Raw genomic sequence first — 26,044 nt, forward strand, 5'->3', positions numbered from 1 at the left:
TGTTTTCACCCATCAATCTTCATGATTAGTTTTCATCTCCTGTCTTCTTTTTCACCATTCATCTTTATCTACTGCCTTCATCTTTGGTCTTTATTTCTGCCTGCATTTTTAGTTTTCCTCATCGGTTGTCACCTTTAGTCTTCATTTCAAACTTCACGGTCATCATGTTCCACCTTCCTTTTCGGTTTCTATCTTCTTACTCGGTCCTGACCTGGTGTTCGTCCATCGGTTTCCGCCTACGGTTTCTTCAATCTTCCTCCTCAATGTTCACGTTTAGGCTTCAGTCGGTATCTTCGGTTTTCACCGTTTGTCTTCATTTGTTCAATGATTCTTCGTTTTTGGTCTTCATCTTTTATCTTCGTGGTTCTGTCTTATTCTTCCCCTTCAACCGTTATCCTCTGTGTCCATTTTCGGTCTTCACATATGGTTATTACACCGTTCGAATCTTCTGCCTCCATAATTAACCTTCATATTAGATCTTCATCTTTGATTTTTAGCCAGTGCCTTGACCATCTTCGATCATCGTCAATTGTCTTTGTCCTACGTCTTCGTACATAACCATTGGTTATCATTTACGCCCTTAATATCTTCAGGTCATTTTCTGTCTTCATCTTTTATCTTGTATCATGTAACCTGATCCTTCGATCTTTATTTTCGATGTTCCCCTCGCCCATCAGTATTCATAATTCGTCTTTATCTTCTATCTTCTCTTTTTACTCTGCCTTCATCTTCGGTCTGCATCTTATCCATTCACCTTCTGTCTTCTTTTTAGTTTTCACCATCGGTTTTCATCTTCGACTTTCATCTACAGCAAGTTTTCATAATCTATCTTTTTTGTCCTTCATCTTATCATTTCTTGCCTTCAAATGTGGTCTTCAATTAATGTCTTGACATTTGGATCTTCTTTTTGCATCGTGATCTTCAATCGATCTTCCTCTGTGGTTTTCACGCTTAATCTGCATCTTTGGTTATCACCTTCTTAATTTCCTAGGTCCTCATCTCTTCAACCAACCTATGTCCTTGATCTTCATTTTCGGTTTTCGATATTTCTTTTCACCTTCGGTCTTCATCATCAATTTTTATAGTCGCCGATCTTCGAATATCACCTACGGCCTTTGTTTTCCATCTTTCGCTCCTCTTCTTCTGATTTCATGATTTGTCTTGATCTTTAGATCTTCACCTTTTGTCTTTATCTCCGATCTACTTTTTCCCCCCTTCATTTTTTATCATCTTTGATCTTCATCTTATAAATTCACCTTCTGCTTTCATATTTAGTCTTATTTTTTTCATCTTCCATCTTTCTCTTCGGTCTTTCTCTCCTGGTTTCATAATTGGTCTGGTGGTTTGACTCTGTAGTCTTCATCTTCTACCGGCCATCTGCAATTTGTATCTTTACTTTTAGTTGAAATCTTTGGTTTTTATCTTCTGTTTTCATTTTCGGTCTTTATTCGTTCGATCGACCTTCCTTTTTGGTTTTCGTCCTTTGTCTTCGCCTTTTCGTTTTCTTCTTCTCCTTTGCCCTTTATTCTTTGTATTGATTTTCGGTCTTCGACTATGGTTTTCACATTTCATCTTTCACTTCAGCCTTCATCTTCGGATTTAGACTTCATGTTCGATCTTCATCTTTGGTGTCCTGCCCCCGGGTGTCATGTTTGGCCATCGTCATTTATCGTAAGACCTTCTTTTTTGACGTTCTTAACTCTTCATCTTCAATTTTGATGTTCCACTTCGATATTCTTCTGGTGCTTGCACCTTTTGTCTTAATCATCTTTATTCACTCTTTCTTTTCATCTTCGTCCTATATCATCAATCTAGCTTCTTGTCACATTTGTTCTTCTTTTTCGATGTTCATTTTCTGTCTTCGCCCATCGCTCTTCTTGATTGGTCTTCCATCTTCTTCTTTACTCTGTCTTCATTTTTGGTTTTCGCCATCCGATTTTCATCTTCGGTCTTCATTGTATGCCTGCCTTCGTAATTGGTCATCCTCTAGTGTTTTGATCCTTCGATCTTCTTCCAGCCTCATCTACATTTCTCATCTTCAATCTTTATCATCATCCTTCATCATCAATCTTCATCTTTTATCTTACTCTTTGGTGTTCACGGTTAGTCTGCATCTTTGATTCCCGCAACCTATCATTTCTTCAATTAACCTTTCTCTTTGATTTTCATGTTCAGTTTTCATCAGTCCTTCGGTGTTCTTCCTTCCCTTCATCTTCGGTCTTTATCTTCTGATTTCTTCATTTGTGTTAATCTTTGGATCTTTACCTTCGGTCTACAGTCTTTATATTCGATCTTCTTTTTTAATCGCTTTTTAATTCCCCTTCATTTCTTCGATCTTTATCTTTTTGATTTACCTTCTATCTTCACAATCGGTTGTCCTATTCAGTCTTCCTCTACATTCATCTATGCTTCCATCTCTCCCGTCATCTTCTGGTTTCAAATTTTTTTCGTCATCCAGTGTCTTGTTTTTATGTTGCATTTCTGGTTTTGACTTTTGGTCTTCATTTTCGGTTTTCTTTTCTTTCTCCTTCTGCATTAATCTTCGGTCTTCATCTTCCATCTTTATTTTTGTTTCCACCTTCATCTTCTACTTTCCTCTTCGGTCTTCATTTTCTGTTTGGTTGATGTTAATTTTTTATTCTTATCTTTTTATCTTTGGGTTTTCATCTGTGACGTTCGTTTTCAGTCTTCATCAGTCAGGATCAAACATTAAAAAAATATTTCAAAAAATTAAAAAAAATTGTTTGAAATTAAAAAAAATTTTTAAATTATTTCTGAATATTTGAAATTTTTTAAATCACGTAATCTTTTTTAAATTCAAAAATTTGTTTCGAAATGTTTTTGAATTTTTTTTAATCACTTGATTTTTTTTTATATCATCCCTTATGTGTTTCATTTTTAAAAGGAGACTTTTCTAGATTAAAATATATAGGGTGTACCATTTAAAAAATGAGGTTAGGTCCGTTAACGGAGATACCCTATAAAAGTGTCGAAAATAGGACACCCTGTACAGTTTACGGCGCCTGACTGTTTATCGGACCAGAACTCGATGGTTATAGAAGTACTTGGTATTGGTTACTTGGCTTGGAAATTACTCGATTAATTATCGATTATCATTGATAAAATTATGGTCATTAATAAATAATTAAAATCGGAAGCGTGGAAAATGTGTCTAATTAAGCAACACCCGTTGTTTATACCAATTTTTAATGTTCGATTGTTCTACTACGCTCTTATAATTCAATCGCAATTATACACACACTGTTTATAATTGTTACTGTTGATATCGCTATATACGATTTCAATTACAATGATGTAATAAAAGAGGTTTACTTTAAATCACTTTTTTTATATTCCATTGTAACGTAATGCGATTGAAATTGTGTGCGGAAAATTGTTTATCCCACGTGTCGTAGGAAGGGCTAATTTCATTAACTAGTTCGATTAAGTTATTCAGAAGAGAACAAATGAGAGAAAAGGAGAGTATACGTGGACACTTTGAGTTTGAGGTATGGCGGTGAGTAAAATAAAGAGGAGGGGAGGTTGAAGATCGAAGACTGAAGATCCAAACCGAAGAAGGAAGACAAACCTCAAGAGTGTCATTAAGAGTCTCAAGTTATGGTCTCCTAATACATACTTATTATGCACGTAAATTTCTTGAAGACACCTTGTTTGATATTATGCTCTCCTAATACAACTTCAATAAGAAGGAACCTTTACGGATTGGTAAGTACAATTTTGCTTTTAATATTTTCGATCACAGACTCACAAGACAGACATATCACTTTTTCCTGATCAATATCGATGTATTAGGATCGCAGAAAATGGAGGAAGGTCTAACATTTTCAGTTGAATACAGAATAGAGAAGAAAAAGAAGAAGATCGAAGGATGAAGACCAGAAGAGAAAAGTCGAAGATGAAGACAGAAGACGAAGGTCTTAAATAAAAATCAAAAATGAAGATCCAAGAAACGAAGTAAGATAAAAATCAAAAATAAAGAATAGAAAAACCAAAGCAAAATATTTAATCAAAAAATAAATCGAAGAAGCTCAAAGTGAATATAAAATAAAATTTAAAAAAGAGATATGGACGATGGAGACTGAAGATTAATGCGGAGGATGAAGAACAAAAGGAAAAGTTGACCGAACATTTCAAATTGAAGACCAAAAATGGAGGTATACTTAGATAAAGAGTGAAAAAATGAAGATGAAATATAAAAAAAATGTAGTGATGTAGAAGACGAATACAGGTCGAAGGGGAGGAAGAAGGTAGAATGACGAAGATAAAAGTTGAAGATTGAAACTAAAAACCGAAGATAAATATGATAAATGATGAAAACCAAAAACGAAGGTCAATCCAACAAATGAAGACATAAGGTGAAAACCAGACCAAACGTGAAGACCGAGGAGGAAGATCAAAGATGAAGACTTAAGGGAAGCAACGATGAAGTCAGAAGATGAAGACCGAAAAGGGCGATGGTAGACGAAGGCTGAAAAACTGTAGATAAAGACCGTAGACGTAGACCAACACTGATTATATCTAAAAATGAAAGCAGAAGATTAATCTTTAAGATGAAGACCAATAATAAAGGTGGTAGATGAAGATGATGAGTGGAAAAGAAGATATCAGATGAAGACTAATCATGAATACCGATGGGCGAAAACAAAATATGAGGTTCGAAGTTGAAACCGGAGATGAATCCAGAAGAGCGAGATAGAGGAGGAAAACCGAAGGATAAGGGTACAGGATGAAGATTGAAAATAAAACCGAAGACGAAGATAATAAATTAAAGCAGAACATGAAGATCGAAGAGGAAGATAGAGTTAAAGGAGGAGAAGAAGAAGGTCGAATGGCAAAGATAAAGGATGAAGATTGAAAATAAAACCCGAAGGAAGACAATAAATGAAAGCCGAACGTGAAGATGAAGACAGAGGAGGAAGAAAACCGTAGGGCAAATGTAAACGATGAAGACTGAAAAACCGAATGCGAAGACAGTAAGTGACGGCAGAAAATGAAGATCGAAGAAACAAAGACGAAAAATGATGACAAAAGGTAAAAGCTCAGGTTGCATACTAGCCATAAAGTCGAAGAGGGAGATCGAAGAAGAAGACTGAAGAAGAAGAAGATAGAAGAAGACTCAGGGGTGAAGATATTACATGAAACTAGTTATAAAGGCAAAATGTGACGATGGAAGAGGAAGATGAAAACCGAAGACAAAAACAGAAAGTGAAGTTTAAAAAGGTGAAAATCCAAGGATCAAGACACATGATGACGAAATGAAGACAGAACGAACACAAAGGTCGAAGATAACCGAAGACGAAGGTAGAACAGGAAGATCGAACATTATGACCATAAAAGTAAAGGCATGGTGTGCAGTCATGATATAAAGATCATAGAGAGAGATCGAATATTTTAGTTACATATGGACAAAACAAAAGTCGATCGATGACTGCAGATGAAGATCAAAGGTGAATGCAGAAAATGAAGAAGAAAACCGAAAGACTGAAAATAAAAACCAAAAGCGAAGAATAACTGAAGGCCGAAGATGAAGACGGGAGAGGCAGGTTGATCCAAGAGATGAAGGCCAAAGATGAAGACGGAAAGTTAAATCCAAGGATGCAGACTAACAATAAAATAAAAGAGGAAGATCGAACATGAAGACTGAAGACGAAGTTTGCGGAAATTAAAATAATCAAAAAGATTGAATATGCAGACCAATTATAAAGGCAAAGGCTAGAAGATGAAGGCTGAAGAGGAAGAAGAAAACGACCCAACACAGATAAAAGAAGAAAACTGCTGACAAAAATCGAAGGCAAAAGCAATAGATGAAGGTAGAAGATGACAAGATCAAAGAGCAAGGTTGACTGAAGAGATGAAAACAGAAAGTCAAAACCAAAGAAGCAGACCAAAAGTGAAACTCGAAGAGGAAGATCGAAGATGAAGATTGAAGACGAAGCTCGAAGGTTAAAACCAAAGATATAGATTGATGGACGAACGAACACAAAAGGGGAAGATTAAAACTGGAGAACCGAAGACGGAAACCGCGGAGCTGAAGTCTAAAAATGAAGATGAAATCCAAGTACCAAGTCACATGACGAAAAAATGAAGACCGAAAAACATTTGAAGGTGGGAAGCGAATAGGAAGGTCTGATGAAGATCAAAGGCTAAGCTAAAGCATGAATACAGAAGAGGGAGGGAAAGATCGAAGGCAAAAAGTGAAGGCACAAAATGAAGACGGCAGAACGTCAAAATTGAAGATGGGGCCAATGATCATGGATGTAGACAAAAGACGAAGATGGAAGATGAAGATCAAAGGTGAAGGCAATAGAGAGAAGATGAAGATCGAAAGTGGGATTAGCCATGAAGGTTGATTGATGGTGGAGACTGAAACTGGTGACATGGTATGAAGGCTCAAAATGAAGATCGATAAGTAGGCCGAAAATGAAGACCCAATAATGGGCGAAGAGAAAAAGTGAAGAACTACGGGCGATAACAAAGATGAATTTCGAAGATGAAGTAGCCCAAAATGAAGGCAGTAATAAAGATAAAGACTGAAAAGGAAGATTCAATATGAAAATGAAAAAGACATCAAACTCGATGAGGGAAAAAGATGAAGGCCAATGGACTGTGGACGAAGACAAAAGGTTAAGACCGAAGGACGAAGACTATGCAATATGCATGAAAATCTAAGATGAAAAACGAATGCTAAAGGTAGAAGCGGAAGCGAAGATCGGAGATAATGACCCAAGACACAAAATGAAGATCAATCAAAGTTGAAGACCAAAGATGAAGATCGCTAGAGGGAGGGAGGAAAAATTTGAGGACCTAGGATCCAGATAATGAGAATGATGAAGACCGACGATTAAGCAGAAGATCAAAATCTTGGATAAAATCGAAAAGTTTCAGAGCAGAAGATGAAGAAGAAGAATGAGGAACACCGAAGGGCGAACACAATACATGAATGGAAGATCGAAGATTGTAACCATAAAGGCCGAAGTCATGAAATGAAGATCAAAGAGAAAGATCGAATATGTAGGCCGAAGAATAAGACTGAAGGTGAAGGCCAACCGTGAAGACCGAAGATGGTATCTGAAGACAAAGATGAAGATCGATAGATAAAGACAAAAGTTGACCGGTGATTGAAGATGACCCAAGAGTCAAGACTGTGGATGAAGATCGAACTTGAAGACCAACTATATAAACGTAAAACATGAGGTGAGAAGATGAAAACCGAAGAAGACTAAAAACAAAGGTAGAAGATGAAGAGTGAAGAAGAAGATTGAGGATGAAGCAAGAGATGAAGACTCACGATGTAGTGGCAGATGAGGATGCTGAGGAACAAAAAATATCGATTGGCCATTTGTTGATGTTCCCCTTTATCTCGTAAGCGAGCCATTTTGAGTTTACCATTTAAAGTTTGGCTCAAAAAGAGGAAAATTTAGTTTTTTGATAGCACTAACAATTGCGGAGATATAAAATGGGACACCCTGTACTTACTTCTTTAATTTTCAATCCCAATTGAGCATCAATAATTCGGCGTTGAGCAATTTTAATTGAAAAATGAAGCTTAATTTTTGTCAAAAGTTTCAATTTATGCGACTCGGTAAGCAATTAAGCTTAATTTTTGCAAAATATCCAATTAGCGTAATTAAGCTTGACGCTTTCCCATGGAATTTTAATTTCTGCCCCAATTAAGCATTAATAATTCACCGCTGAGCCGTTTTAATTGAGAAATTCATTGACAATGAAACAAAATCAACAAACCCACGGGGGCGCCACAGGGGAATCTATGGGGCCCGATTTTTTGTGCTATTTTTACCGGTTGCATTTCTCTAATTACTCACACTAAGCGGAATACAAACACTCACTAATAAAAAATGAATGAGCAATGATTGCGGTTCGGTTTTAAATCGCACCGTCCGAAAGATAGGGCTCGTGTCCGTTCGAGTGGAGGTCAGCGACTACTTGGAGCCGTTTCGGGAATAAATTAGTGGATGGTCATCGAGTAGATTTACGGCAGGTGTGCAAGTTCGCCGTGTGGTCACGCCCCTCCCCTTTCACAACGCCCACTTCTTCGAACAACTGACCCCTATTATAAACACGTAATCACCGAAATCAATTATATACAGGGCGCTCTTCTTTTCGTTGCAGAATCGCGACGATGGCACCGGGCGTACAGAAGCGAATGACGGCGCGCCAGATCCTGCTCAAGGAGTTGAACCCGTTCCTCACGTGCACCCTCTGCAGGGGCTACCTCATCGACGCGACCTCGCTGGTCGATTGCCTCCACGTCTGTAAGTATACTCCAAATTGGCACCCGTGTCTCCGGTTTAACGCGACTCTTTCAGTTTGTCGCGCCTGCATTTTGAGGTACTTCGAAAATTTCAAGCTGGGCTGTCCCACGTGCAACGTCGTTTACAAGAAAAAGAACAATTCGTGCTTCAGGTATAAGCGTTTTTCTCCCGATGCAAAGCGCGCCTCCTAACGTTTTTTCTTCGCAGGCCGGATCCGATCGTTCAGTCTTTGGTATATAAATTAGTTCCTGGACTGTACAGCAAGGAGGTGCAGAGGAGGGAGGATTTTTATAGGAGCACGGGAGTCCGTGCGAGCAGTTCCTGTAGCGAAGATAGCGTATTAGGCGACCTGAACGATGAGCACGAGGAATGGGTAAGTGCGTTTTTTTCCATGTTTAATCGCGGTTGCGTGCCGAAAGGTAATTCACGATTCGACGCGGGATCAAAGCATGATATTTTCAACGCAAATTGATACTTTAAGATGTTGGATGTAAAAATTGATATCCAATTTTCTTGTTTAATTTTGCTCTGTGTGAATTCCACGACCTTCACTTTGTGGAACACTAATTCGGACATAGAGATTTCGTAGTTCTGGACGCGACCATGTGAAATGAGGGCGCATCTGTCGCAGATATTAAAGGTGACCGATACGATTAATTCACTTTTTTATCTGACTTTTTTACATAAGAAGAACGCAGTGAGATCCGTGATCCGGGTCACTGAAAGCACTAAGGACGGGATCGGCGCCCTTCGTTAGTGCCTCTTAGACTTTGCATCAGCCCGACCAGCCGTTTTTGAAGAAACACTATGGCGATATGAAACGATATACTTAAATGTCTAGGAAATTGGAATAATATAATCGTAGTTATGTTTCTGTAATAATTCCATCTTTACAAAAACGGATATTTATTATACAGGGTGGTGTTTTTAAGTGGACCATTAGAAGTATCTCGGGAACGGTTTGGAATTTTGATTCGGGACTCATTATTTTTTTTGAATAATCGATCGAAAGGAACCATTTAAAAATTTTTCAAGATGGCCGCTTTTTCGGTTGTATCAGAACGATACCGGAACTTTCTTATTTCAAATGGCACTATCTTTTCTGATGGTATTTTTGAATTCCTCATAAAAAATCGGTATGATTTTGTTAATATGATGCTATGTCTAACTGACATGGTTTCGAAGTTATTTGACATTTTTGATATTTTTTCACAGTTTCAGAGGTTCAGTAAATTAGCCATATATCACTGTTGTCTGACGACCTAGCAAAACGTTGTTTTCACGAATGGGCAGCTAAAAATCTACTCTATTAAATGTTATTGGTCTGATTTTCAAATGTGATTCGAAAATAATACAAATAATAATCTGTCAAAGTTGACAATCGGTTTTTGGTCAAAAACTCGAAATTTTCAAATGGAAACCATATGTACTATGTATCAATTGACAAAAAAATGTACTTGCAAAATTTTTCTAAAGTGGACAGTTTATTTTAGTTTTTGTGGTATGTGGTAAAATAAACAAAAATCAAATTTTTAAACATTCTTAAATACAAAATTTTAGATTTAGAAACAAAATAACTAAGTAATAGAATAATATAAACCATATTTACAAACAAATATACGTATAGAAAATAAATAAAAATTAAATCTGTCTGAAACTTAAAAAAAAACACACTTTTTAGATGGTATAAAATATAACTTGTTATTGCTAAAAACACAAGATTTAACGAGATTCCCATTTTTTAATAAAATTTTTTTCAAAATATCCCATCGGAATATCCATTAGCATCAAAAACTACACAACTCTGTATGTATAATAATAACAAAGATAGCCATGTTATGCTACTCAATTTAAGACACCTTGTATATACGATCATGCAACAGTGTGTTGATCTTTCCTAGCATTATACCTGTTAAAAAATATCAAAAAACCTTTTGTGCAAATGTCAACCATAGATGGTTGCGCATCTACAGAAATTATTTTATGAATGTACAGGGTGTCCCATTTTTACGGTGTCATAGACAACTGATTTTTTTTTAATGGAACACCCTGTATATTTTTAGTTGTTTCGATGTCATTTTTTAACCTCTGCATGAAAACCTGTTTTGGTTTTTTGTCAATGTTACCAAATTACTAATTTTTTTCCGAATAATTCCCCATAAGCAACCCCACTTTGATAAATCGTAGAGACTTTGATTTTAGAGTTAAGAAATACATTTTGGATCAATAATGTTAATCTGAACAAAAGGAAACACTCTGGCAATGAGAAAGTTGGGTTTAGTAATATAGGGTGTTCACAAAAATTAGTAAAATTTCCAAATTTCAAAGATTCATAATAATACTAGTATTTTTAAATAATCTTATTTTACTACGAAATAAGGAGTACACTTGCAACAAATCATAAATTTATGGTACTTGTTGACTGTCTGGAATTCTTTGATTTTTTATTATCACGGCCTACTCCTGTTTATAAACATGTATTAATTGGGCAACTACTTTTGTGAAAAATATTGAATAACTATAATTGAAGAGCACACAAAAGACTATCGAATAGAGAAATAAAAAGTGGTAGTTCCATTTGAAAAAAAAATGGTTCATGGCAATATGGAAATTATACTATTTTTGTGAACACCTTGTATCACCAAATTCAACTTTCTCATTACCAAAGTGATACTTTTTATTCAGATTCACATTATTGATCAAATGTATTTTTCTTAACGTTAAAATCAAGGTCGCTACTATTTATCAAAATGGGAGTGGCTTATTATAGAGAATTATTAGGAAGTAGTAATGATCTGGCAACATTGACAAAAAACCAAACAGTGGATAGATTTTCATGCAGAGGTTAAAAAATTAGCTAAATTACAAGGTGTTCCATTTAAAGAAATCCGCTGTGCATTGACACCGAAAAAAATGGGACACCCTGTACATTCAAAAATAATTTCTGTAGATGCGCAACCATCTATAGTTGACATTTGCACAAAAGGTTTTTTGATATTTTTTACCTGGTATGAGCTAGGAAAGATCAACACATTGTTGCATGATCCTGTATACAGGGTGTCTTAAATTGAGTAGGACAACATGGCTATCTTTGTTATTATTATAGGTACTTACAGATTCGGTTAAAGTTGTGTAGTTTTTGATGCTAATGGATAGGTATTCCGATGCGATATTTGAAAAAATAATTCGTTTCGTAGGCTCATGTAAGGTGTGAAGCACTAAGGCACTAACCAAGCACTAACGATTGGCGATCGTCCCCTCGTTAGTGCTAACTTCGCGGTCCTCGTATTTTAATGAGTTTCAATTTGAACTATAAAGTTGAGACCCCCAACTACAGATCATACAACATATACAGGGTGTAGCATAATTCCTTTACCATAAGAGAAACGATGCGCAGGTAATTATGGGGAGATTGAAGAACTTCGGATTCTGTAATATCGTTAATGAAAATTTCCGTACGTTTGGATCATTTCAGTGCAAAAATTAAACTGCAACTAAAAATTGTGCCTAAGAAAAGGTATTAGATGCAGTGGGAATTATTTTGTGCAACATTAAAGACGGGTGCAAAAATTTTTGCACGTCTGGATCATTTCAGTGCAAAAATTCAACTTGATTTTTACGCCCACGAACCCATTTTTAATCTAACAACGAAAAATTGTGCCTAGGAAAATATATTAGGCCATGTGGGATTATTACGTACAAGTAGAGACTGGTGCAAAACTTTTCGCACGTCTGGATCAGTTCAGTGCAAAAATTAAACTTAACTTAAGCTCTCGAACTCATTTTAAATTTAGCAAGTATAAATAGTGCCTAGGAAAAGGAAGAACTAGATTCAGTGGTAATTATTTCGTACATTAGAGAATTTTTGCATATTTGGATTACTTTAGCCACGAACTTATTTAAAATGTAGCAACTAGAAATTGTGCCTAGGAAAAGGCATTAGGTGCAATGGGAATTATTTCCTACAACATTAGAGACTGGTGCAATAATTTTTGCATGTTTGGAGCATTTCAGTGCAAAAATTCAACTTGACTTTTAAGTTTACGAACCCATTTTAAATTTAGCAACAAACAATTGTGCCTAGGAAAGTTTATTACGTGTAGTGGAAATCATTTCGTACAACATTAGAAACTGGTGCAACATTTTTGCATGTTTGGATCATTTTAGTACAAAAATTAAACTGGATGAGCCCATTTTAAATTTTCCAACTAAAATTTATGCTTAGGAAACAGTATTAGGTGCTGTGGGAATCATTTCATACTACATTAGGAACTGGTGCAAAAATTGTCGCACTTATGGATCATTTCAGTGGAAAAATTAAACTTGATTTTTAAGCCCATGAACCCATTGTAAATTTAGCAACTAAAAATTGTGCCTAGGAAAAGGCATTAGGTGCAATGGGAATTATTTCGTACAACATTAGGGACTGGTGCAACAATTTTTGCCCAGTGCAAATGGTTGAATGATTTCCCATTATAGAACATGTCAGTGTTGAAGCACTACGTTCTAACTTAACTAAGTACACATTGTGCCTAGGAAAAGGTATTAGGTGCAATGGGAATCATTAGAAACGGGTGCAAAAAATTTTTGCGCATCTGAAAATTGGGCATAGGAAAAGGTATTAGGTACGAAAGCGTAGAACGGACAAGGTAGTTCAAATTATGTACCTAATCCCGAGATATAAGTCGGGATTATACTTAATCTCGAGAAATAAGTGGGGATTATACGTAATCCCGAGATATAAGTCGGGATTATACTTAATCTCGAGAAATAAGTCGGGATTATCGTAATCTCGAGATATAAGTCGGGATTATACGTAATCTCGAGATGTAAGTGAGGATTATACTTAAGTGTAATCCTCACTTATATCTCGAGATTATGTATAATCCCGACTTATATCTCGGGATTACAAAATGTGAACTACCTTGTCCGTTCTACGCTTTCGGAATTAGGTGATGTGGGAACTAGCACGTACAGCATTAGACTGGTGCAAAAGGAGTATTTCAGTGCAAAAATTAAATTTTATTTTTAAGCCCACGAACCCATTTCAAATTTAGCAACTAAAATTGTGCCTAGGAGAAGATATTAGGCGCAGTAAAAAGCATTTCGGACAGCATTAGACACTGATACAAACATTTTTGCACGTCTGGTTCATTTCAGTGCAAAAATTAAACTTGACGAGCCCATTTTAAATTTTCCAACTAAAATTTATGCCTAGGAACCAGTATTAGGTGCTGTGGGAATAATTTCATACTACATTAGAAACTGGTGCAAAAATTGTCGCACTTAGGGATCATTTCAGTGGAAAAATTAAACTTGATTTTTAAGCCCATGAGCAACTAAAAATTGTGCCTAGGGAAAGGCATTAGATGCAATGGGAATTATTTCGTACATTGGAAACTGGTGCAACAATTTTTGCACGTCTGGATCATTTTAGTGCAAAATTTAAACTTGATTTTTACGTCCACGAACACATTTTTAATTTAGCAACAAAAAATTGTGCCTCGGAAAAGGTATTAGGTGGAGTGGGAATCATCTACAACATTAGAAAGTGGTGCAAACATTTTTGCACGTCTGAATCATTACAGTGCAAAAATTAACTTGATTTTTACGACCTCGAGCCCATTTTTAATATAGCAACAAAAATTGTACCTAGGAAATGGCCTTAGGTGCAATTGGAATTATTTCGTACAACATTAGAGCCTGGTGCGACAATTTTTGCACATCTGCATCATTTTAGTGCAAAAATTAAATTTGATTTTTAATCCGTGATAATTAAGTCACTCCTTCCTATCACTGATCGCCTGGGGAACGTTACCTTTGAAACAACATACATTTCACTCCAATTCGTGTAAGCGCCGATCAAAAATCCAAATTTGGTCCCAACCAAATGCGCCTAATTGTTTTTTGTTCCAATTCTTAATTGAAATTCGATTACTTGTTCTAAAGGCTTCTAATACGATAACATTTTAGACATTCTGATCTGAAAGTCTCTCGAAAACCCTTAACAATTGTACTCAATGGTAAAATCGTCTTAACAGCTCTAATTCTCGTTAGATCTAATTTGACATGCTTTTCGACCGTCTTTTATTCCCATTTGTGTTTTCGTTAATGCCATAATGTCTCTCATGAAGTCTGTGATAAAATTTAATTTGTAAAGGGCAATTTTCTTATTGAGCCTAATTATTGTTGGTTCCAATTGTTGAATTTGCTTTCTGTTTAAATTCAGGTTTCGTCGACCTGCGGCGACCAGAATCAGTACCTCGGTCCGGACGACGCGATCTCGCTGTCCCTGGAATACTACAAGCCCCACCTGGACACGACGCAGAACTCGCCTTCCTCTGATACCAAAAGTACAAATAACCAAGACTCATCGAAACAGAGTGATCTAATTATTAATAGTGCAAATTTAAGTGCCGAAAAGACGTATAGCTGTGATAGTAACAATTTTGTGAGTGTCGGCGACGACAAGACGAGGGTTGGCGAGAGTTTCGTCGACGAGTTCGCCGATTCGCGCCGGGGAGGACGAAGATACCTGCAGTGTCCGGCGGCCGTCACGATGTCGCTCCTGCAGAAGTTCGTGAGGATGAAGTACGCCCTTAGCGCCGAGCATAGGGTAAGTTTCTGCGAGAAGTCGGCCCCGTGACTTACAGTTTGGTGCAGGTCGACATAATTCACTCGGGCGAGATTTTGCCGCAGCATTTCAATCTGATGGACGTCGCCTATACGTTCCAATGGAAAAGGGTGAGTAGGTCAGGTGGCGACGTGCCGCATTATCTTTTACGATAATTAGAGATTGTAACCTCAAGTGTGTCAGCGCTCTAAATTTCTTCTCACTTTACCCCACGGTTTCCCCGTTTCTATTGTGCGCGATCGTGCCGCAGGTTGTTGAACTACGAATCCGTAATTTTCACGCTAACTGGGCCGCTTTGTACAATGTTTCTACGAGATAGTTGTCACACTTGATGGTCTACCATAATTTTGACCTGCCACGCTTAATTTAATCGTTAAAAATACGTTGCTCCCGTTACTAACGTTACCTTTTTCCCCCGAACTGAAGGTGAAACCCATGCGATTTTTCTATCGAATTTTCATACCGGCGAAGATACAGCCGATTAAGATCATCAGCACGTCGTCCAGTGACGGAAAACAGTTGCAAGTAGTACCTGCGAAGTCGAATTCGACGCCGGCCATTCTCCAGAGGAGCGACACCAAAGATAACCTACTAAAACTGGAGATGGACTCGCAAAATTACAAGAATAAAGAAAGACTGATGACCAATTTACAGCTGCAGTGCAAGATAAAGCCGCACGGTGACAAGGTGGAGGAGACGAATTGCGTTTTTGAGTACCAAGAGCCGGATAAGGATGAAATCAGGGAGTTCGCCGAGAAGAGGGATCGGGAGTGGGCCCTGCAGAAGAAGCTCGACGAGGAAAAGGAGAAGCATCGGAATGGGAAGAAGAGGAAGAAGAATAAGCACTCAAAGAACAACCTGTTGTACAAGAAGAGGAAGTTGCACGCCGAGATTACGTCGAGCGAGTCTTTGCAGAGGGAGGAAAGCTTGAAGCTTAAAGTAAAGCTCACTCCTCACAACGGCTACAAGCACAAGCACCATAAGAGCTCGCAGCCGAGCTTGGTGGTGGAGACGCCGAGGGCGCCCGAAATGAGCTCGAAAGAGAAGCTTTTGCAAATGAGGCAGGTGCGCCATAAGCATATCTCGTCCGAAGACAGAATGAAGAATTTGGCGCAGGTTTTGGGCCCGCTGCTGGAGGAACCCAAGGCGATTGAGGTGGCCGAAGCCGCACCGCGGGTGGCCGATGAGATTCCCGCCCCGAGCGACACGGGGAAGACCTTGCGCAGCGACTTTAGCGTCAAGACCAAAGAAATCTGCATGCAAAAGTATCCGACCGTACAAATCGAACGCAACGAGCAGACCGAGAAGCACGCACAGAAGACATTTCTTAAAACATTTCAATCTTATACCGAAAAATTGCCTCAGCCAGATAAACTCAAGGGACGCCTGCCCGTCTACGCGCCGAAAAACCCGCCACAGCCCCAACCCGCAAAGCCCCCCGAGCAGAAGATCCCGAACCTGCACCAGCAGTGCGCGCCGGTCGAGCCGAAACAGGTACCCAGGCCGGACCCTCCGAAGCTCGAGAAGAAGTACTTCGTCAACGAAAACAGCTCGTCGTACTCCACCGGTTTCACGGTGAGCAAAGTGGAGGTCGGTGCCAAACGCAGACCCGACGAGCCCCCCGCGCAAGACAAACGCCCCAGCTTGGAAATCACCCTCATCAATCCCCCACCCTCGCCCGAGAAACCGAAGCTCGCACCGGTCGCGAAACGCCCCCCACCTCCCACGATACCCCTCGAAAGGATAAAGAAGTCCATCAATCGCATCTCCGGCCTGAGCATCATTCCCAAGCTCCCCGAGAAGTGCGACAACACCGGCGCGCTCGACCTCTCCAAACCGAACCGGCCGCCCGCCGACCAGCCCAAGCCGCCCAACGGCCTCACCCTCCCCGAGCGCGCCGAACTCTCCAACCTGCAGATGCTCTCAAAGGTCGCGACCGAGCACCCGAACATCAACAAGACCGCGTTCGGCGCCCTCAACAACAAGCGCCTCCCCGTCCCCAACCTCCAAACCCTCAAAATACCGTGCGTGCCCCCCAAGTCGAACCTCGCCAAACTTCCGAAGCTGAACGAGATCAACAAGACGCAATTTCGGCTCGCGAACCCGCAGCTGCGCAACATGCGCCCGAATCAAAACCAAAGCGTGCGCAACATCCCGAACCCCAGCCTGCTCGTGCGCCAGCAGAACCAAAACCGGCTCAACTCGCTCGCGCAGAACCCCGCCGAGACCAAGGAGCCCAAACCGGAACCGATCAACGAGAAACCCGAGCCGAGCTCGTAACCCTCCCGGACCAATACAAGTGCAACTTTATAATTTGAAATCATCGCCCCCCCTCATGTTCCTCTCTCCATATTATATTTTATTGTTAGTTTTTTTTCATTTTACTGTTACCTGTTGTTAGGTTTATCGCTTTGTTTTATGTGTACCTAAACTCAAAGACATTGTGTACATAATCTCAAGATATCTAAACGTCAAGTACTGTACTTATATATCAATATGTAGTTTTTAGCGAGTAAAAATTTGAGATGGTTTTAGAGAAAAGAAAAGGACGTGAAGTTCGTTGTTTTAATAGTTATTTGTGGCATGCAACTACAGGTACTGTAAGAAATGTAGTCGATGTGCAAATAAATTTTATGGAAATCGGGTGCGTTTGCTTTTGGATTTCCCCGATTTTCTTCATTAATGCAGGTAGGTTTTTCTTGGACAGCTCGCACCCCACTCATCTCAATGTAGCAGACAGGAAGCGTTTCGGTCTATAAAGATTAGTAGATAAAGTCATTTGAATTAATGCTCCATTGCCTTCGTGCCAAACGTTAGACATTGCTATTTCGCAATATTTTATGTGCCGCGCAATTCACTACCTTTGTTATTTGTTTGTTTGTGTTATTTTCTGTTACAGAAAAGACCGAACGCGTCCTTTTGAGCTCACAAGGTTGCAACCCGAAGTTCAAAGGTAGGTAAGTGTTTATTTTTCGTCGATTAACGTTTGATTACATACTGGTTTTCGATATAATCGAATTATTATTATATTTGCTTGATATTCATTTATCGATTATAGCTCCGTTGTTTTCTGTGAGAGCCTATTTTTATACTAATTTTTTCTCTGACTACGTGGTTTATGTTCTATCCCTATCAAGCTTTTCAAGACAGAACAAAGATCTCTCGCTTTCGGTAAGTATTCTTTCCTCTCTCTTGAAAGTGATTAAAGACTAAGTGGCGCCTATACCGTTTACTATCACTACATTTCCCTTTTTGCTTTGTTTTTCTACTCCGACCCACCTCTACTTTACCTGAGCTTACCGTGTGCTTATCTCAAGGTAATTTTGTTACATCTTACCCCACAATTTTTTGGAATTTAGGTTTCTTTAATTTCTAAAGCACATCTCATCCTCAGTTTTGAAAAATCTGGCATTTCGCAATCCAACCATCGTCAAACCAACAATATTTTTGATTTGTTGATTTTCAAAGCGTACCAAAATTTCAATTTTTTGAATTGAAATTTTCAATTTTCGAAAATTTACATTCCAAAAATTTTTTGGAATTTAAGATTCTTTAATTTTTTTGATTGAAGATCTTTAATTTTCAAAAAATAACTTCAAATCAAAAGTTTTTTAAAAACACAGCAACAACCTCGCATGTTCATTATTTCAAAAATTTTTAACTCAATTTTTTTTTGGAATTTAAGATTCTTTAATTCCATATGCACCCGTCTCGAGAAGACGCGGAAGGTCCATTCAGTGAAATTTCAGAGGGGGTTGAAGCCCTCAGCCTCCCCTCTATGCACGTGTCTGTCTCATACTCAATTTTTGAAAATATTTATCACTCCAACCATGTTCAAGAGTAGCAGACAGAAAGAGTTCTGCTGTTCTCTCTTTGATGCAAAAAAAGAATGGTAGCAGAGCGATGTAGATTTAAGAAAATTACTTCTAAAGTTCAAACGTATCTTGATATTTTAAATTTTTTGAATTGAAGATTTTGAAAAAAACAGCTTTTCAAATTTCCTATGTTTATAATTTCGAAAATTTGTACCGCATTTTTTGATTCTTTAATTTTTAAAGCACACATCCATCTGACATTTTGCACTTCAACCATATCGACGTAGCAGGTTTTTCTATTTTCCCTTTGATTGAAGACTTCTAAAGTTCAATGCATATCTTCATATTTTTAATTTTTTGAATTGAAGATTTTGAATTTTTAAAACATTCATTTAAAATTTCACATTTTTGTAAAACTAATTATAAATATCTGCAATTTCCCACTCCAATTATTTTTACGTCAGTCGGAAAGGATTCGTCTGTTCTGTGTTTGCTGCCAAAAATAGAATGGTAGCAAATCGAGGTTAATTTAGGAAGAAGATTACTGTAGATCCATACTAATCGTCAAACTGATTCTATACCTCTAATTTTCAAAGCATATTCTTATAATATTAATTTTTTGAATTGTTCAAAACACATTCTTTCAAATTGTGCATGTTTACAATTTCTGAAAATTTGTAACCCAACCATTTTTTGGTATTTAGAATTCTTTAATTTTTAAAGAACACCTTTCATTTTTAATTTTTTTAAATGTGACACTCGCACTCCAACCATCGTCAAACCAAAAATGTTTGTGATTGAAAACCTCTAATTTTCAATGCATATATTCATAATTTTCATTTTTGGAATTAAAAATTTTGAATTTTTAAAAACACAGTCCTTTAAATTGCGCATGTTCATAATTTCGAAAATTTTTAACCCACAAAATGTTTGGTGTTGGCGGTTCTTTAGTTTTGAAAAAAGGCACGTACACTCAATTTTTTAAAAAATCTACCATTTCGCACTCCAACGCCCAACTATCTCAACGCAGCAGACAGAAAGTGTTCTTCTGTTCCCCTAATGTTCAAAGCATCTTTTTATTCTTCTAATTTTTAAAGCACACATCTCGTGACCAATTTTTGAAAATCTTTTTAGCTCATAACTTTAAATTTTTAAAAACACAGATTTCACGTTTACAATTTCGAAAATTTTTTCTTTAATTTTGAAACCACATCCCAATCTCAAATCTGGCATTTCGTACTCCAACCATCTGAATGTAGCAGACAAAAGATTCTTCTGTTCTCCCTTTGCTACCAAGAAACAGATCAAGGTAGATTTACGAAGATTACTGCCATCACTAATCATCATTGATTAAAGATCTCTAATTTTCAAAATTCTGAATTTTTAAAACGTTTTGAAAATTTTTAACCCAAAATTTTTGTTGAGTGTAAGGTTCTTTTATTTTTAAAGCAATAAAGCGTGTTCTAAAATTTGCAATTTAAATCTTTAATTTTCAAGACACGATTTTGGAATAGAAGAATTTATAGATCCCTTATTTGAATTTGAAAAATTGAGGATTATTAAAGCACTATTTTTTTAACATACATGATTCAACATTATAAAAATTGAAAATGCTGTGTATAATTTAAAGATAATCATAATTAAAAATGTTAGGTCGGTTTTAAAAATTACAAACTTAAAAAAAATGATTTTGGAATGTTGGGCCTTGATTCGAAACATACTCATTCTTACGATTTTTAGATTTAAAACCTAAGAATGTCGATTTGAATTGGAAAATTCCAAAGTCATCACGCTAAAATTAACTAATTATCTAAGCGTCTTTACGCGAATGGGAAAGGGTTGTATTCCTCTTGAGGTAAAGTTATTCTTTTTTGTTAACTCGTTTCATTTTAGGTTATGGTATATGTCTTAATTTACCTATCTTTGTTTTATTTATCTCGGAATCTAAAAACCCATTTATTAATGGGGTACGTAGTTCGAATAAATTGGAATTATGTCTGATTTTTGCATTGTAGTTTTTGGATGTATTTTTTGTACGTTACCAGCTTTGGGTTGATTGTATTAAAGAAGTACCGTGTTCTGGATGAAATGCAAATAGCTGGAACTGATCTATTACGTTGTCCTTTTAAATCGATTCTAACTGCCTTTGGATTAAAAAGATCAGAAGAATACTGAGAACTTATACAAATATTTCGTTTTTGCAAGGTCCTCGAGTTTTGAATAATTTAACCTATTTGCGAAATTATTTTCAAAGGGAGCAAGGTCTGACTAAAACATTCACATAATCGAGATATGGCGCTGCGAATTCCAAAGATTATTTAAATCGAGCGAAGAAACGGTTTCTGATAGGGTACCCATTTTTGAAAAATTTATTTTTTGTCAATTGTGATTTTGAATCTTTAGAGCGTATTTATAAAATTTTTCATTTTTAAATTACACAATTTTGAAAAATCTGGCATTTCGCACTTCAACCATCTTCAAACCAAAAATGTTTTTGATTCATTGATTTTCAAAGCGTACGACCTTACGTAATATCAATTTTTTGAGTTGGAAATTTTGAATTTTTATGAACACAGCTTTTCAAATCTCGCATTTTCATAATTTTTTGAAATGTTTAACCAAAAATTTTTTTGGAATTTAAGATTCTTTAATTTTTAACCAACACATTTCATTCTACTTTTTTAAAAAAACCTTTCATACTCCAATCATCTCAACGTAGCAGACAGAAAAGATTCTTTTCTTCTCGTTTTGCTGCAAAAAAATAATAATAGATCAAGGATTAATTAACTTCAAATCATAAATTTAATTTTTTGAATTGAATATTTTCAATTTTCAAAAACACAGCAAAAGTAAAATTTTTCGTTTTCACCCTATATCCAACAAGCAAACGCAGCTGGATTGATTCTGTTTGTATTAAAAGCTTCACGAAAAAGTGACAGATGGTCTTTAAAAACAACAACAATTTAAGATTTTTACAGATTAAATATTTGCAGTATGCACTTCTCTCCTAGAAGCAGGAATTTTGGCCTTGTATAATTTAAAAATAAAAAGAGTACGCTCTAAAGATTCAAGATTACCAGTTCTAAAAATATTCCTTTATTGCTTTATAGATGGCAAAAATTAAATTTCTCCAAAATGGGGACCCTATCAAAAACCGTTTCTTCGCTTGACTTAAATAATCTTTGGAATTTGAAGAGATCTGCTCGAAATGGGTTTTCAAATTATCGAGAAATAAAGTTCTTACCTTCCCCATGAAAGTGATTGTTGAACAAGCAAAGGCTTATGCACAAATTTGGAAAATTCTTAACAACAAATTTTTTGGAATTGAAGACTAATTTAAAAGCACACAATTCTCAATTTATAAAAATCTGACATTACGCCCTCCAACTATGTCAATGCAGCAGACAGAAAGAGTTCTTCCTGTTCTTCTATTGCTGCAAAATAAAGAATAATGACAGATCGAGTTAGATTTACGAAGATTATTGCTATAACCACACTGGCCGTCAAACCAAATTTTTTTTTATTCAGGACCTTTAATTTTTAAGGCATATCTTCATAATGTTAATTTTTTGGAATTTCTCAATTTTTAAAGAACCTACGATTTTCAAAATCTTAATTTTTAATCTAACAGCCCTAAGACGTGGGACCCTTGGGATTGAACTTTGAATCGATTTATTTCTAATTGTATTTTTTATTTTAATTTTTTAAGGAATGAAGAAGTAAAATCTAAAAATTTTGCGATTTTGAGTTAAAAAAATTTCATAAGGTGAGCATTTTTAGGTTTTTTTTAAATAAAAATTAAAAATTTTAAAAATGGACTATATGTAACCATCTTCAATTGCAAAAACAGATCAAGGTAGATTACTTTATCTTAAGACTTTTGCGTTAAAAGATCGCTATTTTAAAAATTTTCAAAAAATTACATTGAGAGTTAAGGAATTTTTGGTGAATTAATACGTCAAAAGGTTTAAACACAAATTTCAGTCACTCCGTACCGACAATTTAAAAAAAATGAAAAAATAAATTTTTTACTCAAAAATCTTTTTGATCTAGTCCAAACTTTGCGTATTCCATAATCACTTAAAAAATCTCATGGGGAAGGTAAAAACTTGTTTTCTCGATTACTTGAAACCCCATTTTGAGCCGATTATGGACATCTCTCCAAAGACTATTTAATCGAACGAAGAAACGGTCCCCATTTTGGAAAAATTTAATTTTTGCCAATCTATAAAGCAATAAAGGAATATTTTTAGAACTGGTGATCTTGAATCTTTAGAGCGTACTCTTTTTATTTTTAAATTCAAAAATATCAACGATTTATGCATTTAAAAATATGGGACACAGCCATCAGCCACACAGGGTGAAAACGAAAAGTGCAAGATAGAAAAAAAGGTCAAAACTGCCTATTTTAGATATTTTTTTCGTAAAAACCAATGATGTAGTCAAAATAATTTTTGGTCCACCGTTTCTGAGATTTGAGTATTTGACCCAAAGTTGGTATTTTCTTAAATGCAACACTGTATATTTTAACGTCAATTTTTTTGCTTGCTTGCTTCTTTTTCCTGATTACCTACATTGATATATCACAATTTATGTTTTTTTTTTATATAGGGTGTTTCAGGGATAAAGTTGATTTTGTGATGGAATTTAAATATTTTTGCTCGTATTTTTGTTTCCCTGCACTTAACATAAGTAGCTGAATTTGTTTATTCATTCATGTTAATAATACAAGAAAATTTGCTAATGGCAACGCGTATGAAAGCACGGCGCATATACGCGGAAGCATTTTCTGGTTTTACACTGCCATCTTATAATACTTCGTTACTCCGTCAGCCTATAGCACAATATTGTAGTTTGCATTTTGGCAACATGGGGCATTAATTCAAAGCAAAAACGGGTCCGTCTTATCGGCGGCTCGTTACCCAACTTGTTATTCTTGCAGTTAGTGTGACACGGTACACTTAGTTCCTCGTCAAAAGCAGTGTTGTGTTGTGTTCCGAGCATGGGAAAAAAACAAAAAACGCCCTTCGGACACGGAAATGTCCGTCTTGGAAAAGAAAATGCGAAAAATGCGGCGCTTTATGAGTGAATTAGAGGAAAAATTCAAGGATGATTCGTCATCGGATTCGGAAAGTAAGTGATTTTATAATAATGTATCGGGCGATCAAAAATTTGTGATTGTCGAGTGGCCTTTGGAAGTACGATTTCCCACGTAAACAAAAATTCCAAAGGTGGCTCGACGGTCACTCATTTTTGATCGCTATGCATGTTTTAGACACGTTGGCCAATTATTTCCTTTAATTGATCTTCATAATTTTAATTTTTTGAATTTTTAAAAAGTTGTTCAAATTTGGCAGATTTATATTACAAATACACGATACACGTGTGCGTACTTACGGGGAACATCTGCTTATATTCAAACTAATTAGCCTTTACAAAGCGATAGCAAGACCTTTAAAAAAACACTACGCAATTATTTCTAGATGTCCCTAATCTTTTTTAGTGCAATTTCACTGAACCATAAAGAAATTGTTTAAACAAAACTAAACATCTAATAATTCTCAAAACAAATCAACATGACTATGCCCGAAAGTGTGTTTAATGTAAATTACCCGCAACATTTAACCTTAAAAAATGGAGATTTACATTATACAGGGTGAGCCATAATTAATGTAGGTGCATGATGGTGGGGGTAGCTCTCAAGTTTTCGTCAGAGTGAGAGAGCCACTGGAACCGTAGCCAATGTATGTGATACGCCCACAAAGTATCAAGCCGAATATAGACTACGTTCCCGTATTAGCCGGAACTGTACTTCAAAACCTGTCCATACGGTGAGGAGGTTCCTAAGACGGTTCTTAAAAATATTGCTAGACTCCTAGACATGGACATGGCAAATGGAAAATATTTCAAAGAGTTTCAGAGAAGATGAAAAATGTTAAGAAGACCTTTCCCCAGCAACATTTTCAAGATTTCTAGTAAAAATCCTAGGAAAACTTCCAAGGAGGTTTCGAAAGAGATTGTTCTTCTAGAATATTTTCAAAGGAGATTCTAAGAAATTTTCCAAAATGAATATCTAGGATGGCTTTGAATATCAATATCTAGCAAATTATTGTAATTCAAATTTTTTAATTCCTAAAAATTCAGGGATGCCAAACGATTCCTAACATTCCAGTTGGATTTAGATTTAACACGACGGCGAGAATTCCAATCCAAAATTTTAAACAATCTTCATTTTCAAAAATCGCAAAGTTGGCACTTTTCGAATCCGAATCCATTTGAATTTGAGAATTATCACAGGACTCTAAAATTCTAAACGGTCTTCAAGTTGCCAAAAAATTTTGAGATTCTGAAATCAAGGAACTCAAACTCAAAATTTCGAAGATTTGAGAATTCAAATTTGAATTTTTAAAGAATGAAGATTTTCAATTTAAATTTTCGCACAATTTCGATCAAAGTTGGTATTGGAATTTCCAATTGTGGGGTACCGTTTCCGAGATTTGCCCAAAAGTTGGTATTTTTTAAACGCAACACTGTATATTTTCATGTCAATTTTTTGCATTCATTTTTCTGATTAATGTATCACAACCTATATTTTGTTATATAATTGTATCTTACTATATCATATTTTTCAAAACTTTGAAATGACATGTTTCTAGCGTTAGCCATTTTTAGCTGCCTTAGATAGTATGGATACAATTAAAAAAAACAAAATCTCCATGTATCCATGGCCTATTATTTAAAAACCGTAAAAGAAAGGTTTTTATTTTTGATTCATAACCAAAAATTTAAAAAATTTAGGTTCTGATATAGCAACCTAATCAGGAAAGAGAATCCAAAAAGATATACAGGGTGTTACATTTAAAAAATACTAACATTGGGATAAATCGTAGAAACGGTGGACCAAAATTTTTTGAGTACGCCACTAGATTACTGAAATATGCAGTGCTTACATGAGCAGTAAAACATGGTAGCATCCCAAAAAATCAAACTTTTTGTTTTCACCCTGTATCTTAGAAACAAATTTGATTGAAAATTTCACAAAAAAGTAACATAAAACCCTCTACCTTTAAAAACAGCTGGGTGCAGTTTCAACCAAAATAATACATTAAAAAAATTCTATGTGTCAGAATCTTAATCCCAAAGCGATTGTACTACTTTTGGGTTAAAAAGCGGTTTCTTTTAAAAATTAAAAACACGCAATCCCTAAGCGACTTTTGAATTCGTTTTTAAGATTGGGAATTATGAAATTTGTGCATTTCAAAAAAACTCTAAAAATTATCTATTTCATGATTTTTTTTAAA

General features: G+C 36.2%; 1 protein-coding gene across 2 annotated transcripts in view; it reads left to right on the forward strand.

Annotated features, from left to right (window-relative positions):
- LOC116161810 (polycomb group protein Psc-like) overlaps positions 1-17,569 on the forward strand; it is a 40,103-nt gene extending 22,534 nt beyond the window's left edge. Inside the window, exons 1-7 of one of the 2 annotated variants that reach the window (XM_031475279.1) lie at positions 3,423-3,726; positions 8,152-8,294; positions 8,349-8,445; positions 8,502-8,667; positions 14,524-14,910; positions 14,958-15,038; positions 15,355-17,569. In XM_031475279.1, coding sequence (XP_031331139.1) covers positions 8,162-8,294; positions 8,349-8,445; positions 8,502-8,667; positions 14,524-14,910; positions 14,958-15,038; positions 15,355-17,208 — 2,718 coding nt within the window. In that variant the 5' untranslated portion in view covers positions 3,423-3,726; positions 8,152-8,161 and the 3' untranslated portion in view covers positions 17,209-17,569. Of the gene's footprint in view, positions 1-3,422; positions 3,727-8,151; positions 8,295-8,348; positions 8,446-8,501; positions 8,668-14,523; positions 14,911-14,957; positions 15,039-15,354 lie in introns of those variants that run through there. The other variant, XM_031475277.1, reaches the window with a different exon arrangement.
- Positions 17,570-26,044: the final 8,475 nt, after the last annotated feature.

This window comes from Photinus pyralis, unplaced genomic scaffold (assembly GCF_008802855.1).
Source record: "Photinus pyralis isolate 1611_PpyrPB1 unplaced genomic scaffold, Ppyr1.3 Ppyr1.4_LG10, whole genome shotgun sequence".
In the NCBI taxonomy this organism is placed as follows: Eukaryota; Metazoa; Arthropoda; class Insecta; order Coleoptera; family Lampyridae; genus Photinus; species Photinus pyralis.